The 7,116-nt window shown below is 38.9% G+C and overlaps 1 protein-coding gene across 2 annotated transcripts in view; it reads right to left on the bottom strand.

Annotated features, from left to right (window-relative positions):
- wt1a (WT1 transcription factor a) overlaps nucleotides 1-7,116 on the bottom strand; it is a 30,225-nt gene that overhangs the window by 21,993 nt on the left and 1,116 nt on the right. For both annotated transcript variants that reach the window (XM_014012177.1, XM_014012178.1), the window contains exons 2-3: nucleotides 6,301-7,031; nucleotides 2,419-2,541 (exon numbers count right to left, since the gene is read on the bottom strand). In XM_014012177.1, coding sequence (XP_013867631.1) covers nucleotides 2,419-2,541; nucleotides 6,301-6,775 — 598 coding nt within the window. In that variant the 5' untranslated portion in view covers nucleotides 6,776-7,031. The remainder of the gene's footprint in view (nucleotides 1-2,418; nucleotides 2,542-6,300; nucleotides 7,032-7,116) is intronic.

Raw genomic sequence — 7,116 nt, 5'->3', positions numbered from 1 at the left:
CCTTTTGTTTTAGCATTTAGCTATCATTCTGCTACTGTTAACCTTTAGTTAGCCTTTTGTTTTACTGTTTAGCTATTATTCTGCTACTGTTAACTTTTAGTTAGCCTTTTGTTTTAGCATTTAGCTATCATTCTGCTACTATTAACCTTTAGTTAGCCTTTTGTCATTAGCATTTTGCTACCATTCTGCTGCTGTTAATCTTTAGTTAGCCTTTTGTCACTAGCATTTTGTTACCATTCTGCTACTGTTAACCTTTAGTTAGCCCAGGGATCTGCACCCTGTGGCTCTGGGGCCACATGTGGCTCTTTGGTCCCTCTGCAGTGGCTCTTTGAAAATGTGACCAAGCATAACAGAATTTTTTTGTTTGTTTGTTTTTATACTCCCAACAGAAATCAATGCAAAAACGTGATCAATACTACTGATACAAAAAGTAAAACACGTTAGCTCATGCTAGCCTTTTGCTTACTTAAATAATCCAACTTCTTTCTCTCGAATCCATTAAAATTACCTTTAAAGAATTTGAAGACTATATAGTAATAAGAATTAGAAAAAAAAAACCTGAATAGTTCAGTTATACTAGTTTTTAATGAAACTCAGGATAAACTATATACGTTATTGTTTCTTGTTTACATGAATAAGGTCTTTTCATTTGTCCCGATGTGTCAAATAATAAATAAGATTCACAATATATTTTTTAGTTTTATAATGCCACCTCCATTGGCCGTAAAGGTGCCCAAAAAGGCCATAAAAAGGCCCACGGTCCACCAGTTGATAATCACAGTTGTAGCTTGTTTTGTAGCTCTGGACGCATTTTATTAGTGCGCCAAGTAGCACAAATGGCTCTTTTTATCGTAAAGGTTGCCAAGCCCTGAGTTAGCCTTTTGTCATTAGCATTTAGCAACCATTCTGCTACTGTTAACCTTTAGTTAGCCTTTTGTTATTAGAAATTAGCTAACAGTCTGCAACTTAAAAATTTTAGTTAGCCTTTTGTTAGCACTTAGTTACCATTTTGCAACTTTTAACCTTTTGTTATTAGCATTTAGCAACCGTTTTGTTACTGTTAACCTTTAGTTAACCTTTTTGAGTTAGCCCTGTGCGATTTTAGGTTTTAGTTTGTTGTAATTTATCATCGTCCATCACCTGAAGGCAAAGACAGATAATGTTTTTGCTCATGTCTGTCTGTTAGCAAAATATCTCCTGAGCAACGTGCAGAAAACGTTCATTAGTTTTTTCGTCTACAGCTGATGATCTTTTTGAGTCAACCCAACAGATTTCACATCTTTGGTCAGAGCTTTGTCCGTAAGCTTTTGTTAACTTTTTAAAAGTAAAAACTGTAAATAAAGAGCTTTTGTTTTGTTCTGTTTGTAGCTTTCTGTCATGAACGACTGCTTCAACACGTCTCCTGGTTATCTTTGCAGTTAAAGGAAAAAAAAAACTGAATTCAGAGTTTTGTCTCCACCAGAATCTGACTTTAAATGTTTACTAACAGCAGAGGAGGGAACAAAGAGACGAGTCAGTGGATGAAAGGAGGGATGAGAGGAGGAGACCAGGGAGTTTTGTGAGTCAGGATGTGGCTGATTTATACCTCCGACAGGCAAGGTCACCGCAGAGACGTCAGAACGAAGGGACGAGAGACCCTCCCTGGGCGAGGGGTTTCCAAACACACAGCTGTGGATTCACACGGACGCAAATATCTACCGTGCTTCTGATTCACACAGACGCTTTCTGTTTCAAGAAAGAACTTTTCCAGAAGCTCCAGGGTTAAATCTTTTGCACTGAAAGCTTTTATCTTTGGGACAAATGATCAGGATTAAAAACGAGGAGAAAAAAAAAAAAAAAAAAAACGGCCCAAAGTCACTTTCATCCTGCCAAACGTTTAGCAAAACTTTAAATTTACTGAGAATTTGAAACAAAAGCCAAACATTTCCTGTCTAAATATGATGAGATTTGGAAGAAAGGGAAAGCGTTGCTCTGATAATAAAGCCCTAATAAAGAGAAATACTTCATGTAATTTGATTTTTATTGAACTTTTAAGGTTTTGACCCACAAAAGAACATCAGCAGAGACTTGTGACCTGAAGTTCAGCTGTTTGAAACGTAAATATTTTGCTAAAAAGCCAAAAAACAAGGATCCAAATAAGCTAAACAACTATTAAAGGATGCTCCTATAGATTTATTTTACATAAAGTAACATTTATTATTGCAATCTTTAATTTAACCTGCAGGTGTTAAAATAAAAATATATATATTTAAAGCAGCTTATTAAAATCTATGGTTTTTATTTGCTCCTGGTTGAAGTTTACTGAGTCGTTCCTCAGAAAGAGTTTGTTTTAAAAATGTTTCTTTAAAAATATTTTTTACATGAGATGTTTGAGGACGCCTGGAGGTCCTCAGAACCCGGTTCTGGTGCCGGACGTACCCATGGGGTTCTGTTGGGTCAGGGCGTCTTCGTGTTTGAAGGAGTGTCCGGAGAACTGCGAGCTGTGGTGTGTGGGAGTGTGACCGTAATTACCGGCTCCTTCGAAGGCGACCGCGCTGTAACCTGCAACACACATACAAACACACACACGCACACACACACTGGTAAACACACACTTAAACACACCACAACAAATGAACTTATCAATAAAAATGCAGCAACTAACACCGAAGTCAAACAAATCTGCAGAACATTCTCTCATATTTTGGATTTTTTCACTCGTTTATAGCATAAAAACCAATATTTAATGTTTTTACACAAAAAAACATTTACAAACATCATCCTGTGATTGTCTTTTCTTTTTACAAGCAGTGACATATTTTAAAAAATACACATTTTTAGATCCTGTTAGTCTTTTCTGCACCTTTAAAATTTGTTCACCGCTGCAAATAAAGACAGCATGATTTATTATTAAATAAAAACTAAACATAGAAAATAATAAACTGTAGATATCAGTTGTTTTAAGTGTTTCGATGAAGACCAAACTCTTTTAAAGAAGGAAAAATGTCTTTTAAAAGCTGTTTTATTAAGTTTTAACACTAAATTCTCTCTATACAGGTTATTATAATTAATAAAAATTCAACAAAACAACTAAAATTATTACAGTGATCATAAAATTTTAACCAGTTCACTGGTTTGCTTCTAAATGTTTTCTAAAAAAGGCAGAATCCTTCTTTAGCATCAGCTTTTATAAAGTTTTTATGTAAGGAAATCATTTATTTTTAACTCTTTTAAGTCTGACATTTCATATTTTTGTAATTTAGAGTTTTAATTTGTTTGTTTGCTGCAAAATGTTACATTTTCTGATTGATTTCTGAGAAAATAATGTTTGATGATAAATTATTAGCTGAAACTAGACGTTTTATTTATTCCAAGTGAAGCTACAACGAGCTGCACGCGGCCCTGGAGCCGCAGGTTGAGACCCTGATTTTAGCTGATGTGTTGCAGCTTTAGCTGTTTATCTTTTGGCCGCTCGCTCCCTCGGGGGTCGCCGCAGCGAGAGACCATTTTACGCCACCTGGGCTCGAACCTGCGACCTCAGGACCACGCGCGCCGACGAGGGCGGAGCTGAAGTAAAAATATTAAAATATTCACCTGCTGAACTTTTGTCTCAAAACAACTCAAGTTTTTTGTTTGTTTGTTTTTAGGGACGAGTGGGTGTCGCCCGGGATGGTCCCCGACTCACGGCTTCATCGCCTGACCTTTGGGGTCAAACGCCACGTAAATCACCCACGTGCACAGGCGCGCACGTGCACGCTCCATTAATTAAACCTGCAGCACTTTCTCTGAGAGCCGGAGGAAAAAAACTCATTAAACGTCTTCATTTATCTTCCACCCACCCCTGACTTCACTCTGTCTGCATGTGTGTGTCTTTAAGAGTGTGTGTGTGTGTGTGTGTGTGTGTGTGTGTGTGTGTGTGTGTGTCGCCTCCTTGAAGTCCAGCACTGAAGTGACAAGCGATGAGGTCAGTTCGTATTCAGCTGGAACACTTATAAAGTCTGGAAAATCCCCTTGGAATACCCCTCGGAAATCTGTTGAAAATTAAACTTTAAAAACAAAATTAAAGTTTTGATTCGTTCGTTTTTCTCTGAACGTTATCAACCATGATTTAGACCAGGGGTTCTCAAGCCATTTGGGTCTGGGGACCCCTTACAAGAGCGAAAAAAATTCCAGGGACCCCCTCATAAACCCCATGCTGTTTTAAAAGATAATTTATTTTCATTTCAACCCCTAAATGCCACGAGAATATATATTTTTATTAAGTTTATTATGTTTGTTTTATTAGTTCAATGTTATACATGCATTTTTAAAAATAAAAACCAAATTAACATTTTAGTAAAAATTTTTGAGGACCCACAAGATTCCTCTCACGGACCCCCATTTGAGAACCTCTGATTTAGACGTCAGAAAATTACGTTTAAGATTAAACGAATCATTTTTATGGTTTTAATTATGAGGAGAGGGGGCGGAGCTGCAGACGTTCTTGTGTTGTGAGTTACTCTCAGCTACTACCACTCCAAATTTCACCTCGATACCTGTAAAATCCACTGATTTATGCCAAAAACCAGAGGCGGCCAGCTTGAGTCCTAAGAGTTTAATTAATCCGTCCAGTCGTTCCTGAGATATTTTGCTAACACAGAAATGGGCTAAATTCAACGTTTCTGCTCCAGATTATAAAGCAAAGCGTCCTCTTCAGGATTATTTTAATCCCCTTTTCGTGGCGACCCCGCAGCTCCGCCGGGTGCGTTTGAGCGCGGCCGCCCAGCCGTGGAGAGGAGCAGATAAAAGAGGTCAAAGGTCGGCGGGGCTCTTTGATAAAAACGTTTTTCCTGAATTATCTGCCCGAGGAGCCCGTTATTACTAATTAATCAGGTTAATCGCCCTGAGACGAGCGAGGATCAGGTTCAGATGTTTGAAAACATTCGTCTTCTTGTTGACCTTTGACACGTTACAATACGCCACGTTTTAAACTTGTTCTTTTTTTTAAAATACACAAATACACGACTTCATGATATTTACACCTTAATGTAGATCTGCACTTAATTTAATCATAAATTCATAACAAAAACATTAAAAATAAAGCTCATTCTTAATGATTTTAATTCTTTAAATTGGCTCATTTAGCAGAAATAATTTCAGATTTAATTTTGTTCATACTTCCACACGTGTGAAACAGAAACAGCAGCTGGTAATAATCCAGGTGATGAATTAGTGAGATTAACAGATTTGCATTTAACAATAAACACAATCTTTAGCCTCGTCTGTTTGTTTTAATTATCCTGATAAACTGAAGAAACTGTTAATGAGAATTATAAAAACTTCCTGTTTTAGGCTCATCAAATAGTTGGATTAATTTATCCAAGAAAGTAAGTTAATTAAAAAGGTTTTTAACATGAGAAATGAAATGTTAGATTTATAAATTAGTTAATTTGATTAATCTTTATGAAGCAAATTAAAAAGCTTAAAAATGGTGAAAAACGAATAAATTTAAAGAATCAATCTGATGAAATGATTAAAGTGAGTAAAGTTTTATTTATGACGTTATTTAGACTGTTAAAACATGTAAAACTTTATTTTTTTAAGATGAAATCACTTTAATTTAAATATCTTTTCTGTTTTTGTTCATTAAAGCAAGAAAATGTTGCACTTTTAAGATATTTTAAATCAACTTAAGGGTTTAAAAGACAAAAAAACAGTTTTGATCTTTTGAAGTTTCTCATTAATCGCAACAAACACTTGTTTGTTTACACTGAGCGTGTACCCGCATTTTAGAGTTCAACTCTATCAAAAAGCACCGTTTGTTGTTGAAGTTCAGGATGAACTTTTCATGTTTGATTTTATGGTTTATAATGAGTTTATTTAATAAAGAGTCTCGGTGAATGATGCTTTAATATTAAAGAGAAAAAAAATCATGTTTTCAGTTTTTCTACCTCGTTGAAAGAAAATCCTTCTTTAAATATCTGGATGATTGTCTTGATTTAATGAAAATATTAGGAATTACGTAAAAAAGCTGATTTTTTCTGGGTTTATTAAATATTTTAGAGGCGTGTGATGAGTTACTGAACTGAACCAAACTTTAATGATTGTGTTTTTTGTCGAGTTTAAAGCTTTAATAAAGTTTTCTGTGACTGAATGTTTTAATTCTGACTTGTTTTATTCATTTGATTGTTTTTTTAACTTCACCAGGTGAGTTTTGGAAAACAGATGTTGAAGCAGAGACCTTGTGGTTAAATTAAATAAATTGTTTTCTCAGGATTTGAGTTTTGTTAAGTTCAGATCATTTCAGCTGATCCAGACTCTCGACCCGCACACCAGACGTACCTGTCTGGTTTCGGGGGGCCGGCTGTGGGTCCATGCAGCTGCTCAGGTAAGACGGGCTGCTGAACATCCTGCCGGGGGCCTGGTGGTGGTGGGGGCCGCTCACCGGCGGGGGCTGACTGGGGGTCGCCGGCGCAGGAGGAGGAGGAGGCGGCGCCCCGAACGCCGCCCCGTACCTGCAGGCCCCGGTGCCCGTGAACTGACCCGAGAAGTGCACGGTGAAGGCGCTGAGGCCGCAGTGGGGGTCTGCGTCGTGGTGGAGGGGGTCCCCCGCGGCCCCCCAGCTGGGCTCCTGCTTGATGAAGGAGTGGGCCCCCAGGGAGGTGTGGGGGGCGGCCAAGGAGGGGTACGGAGAGGCGGCGGCGGAGTGGAAGTCCAGGACAGGAGCCCACTGGGGGGCCGTGGAGACGGGCAGGGGGCTGGGGCCCGCCGGGACCGGGGGCAGCAGGGAGTTCAGGTCGCGCACCTCCGAACTCATCGTGGTCCCCAAAAATAAAATATAAAATAAAACAAGAAAAAATCCTTCAGAGGAGGAAAAGTTTCTGCTCCAAACAGGAAGTAAAGTTCATGTCAGAGAAGAGGGGCAGCGGTCAGCTGGGCTCTGCAGCAGGACTCAGGTTCTGGCTCAGAGGGTCCATTCAGGGGGGACCCGGGAGTTCTGCTGGAGCTCTCTGTGAATGGAGGAGTGAGGAGGAGTATTCCTCTTTTCCCTCCACTCCTCTTCTGCTGTGGATCTGTGAGGAGGGAGGAGGAGTCAGGAGGTGATGGAGGGGACACACACACACACACACACACACACACACACACACACACACACAC

This window comes from Austrofundulus limnaeus, unplaced genomic scaffold, assembly GCF_001266775.1.
Source record: "Austrofundulus limnaeus strain Quisiro unplaced genomic scaffold, Austrofundulus_limnaeus-1.0 Scaffold89, whole genome shotgun sequence".
NCBI lineage: Eukaryota > Metazoa > Chordata > Actinopteri > Cyprinodontiformes > Rivulidae > Austrofundulus > Austrofundulus limnaeus.
The sequence above is the reverse complement of the archived record's forward strand: the minus strand, read 5'-3'. Positions and strand labels throughout refer to the sequence as shown.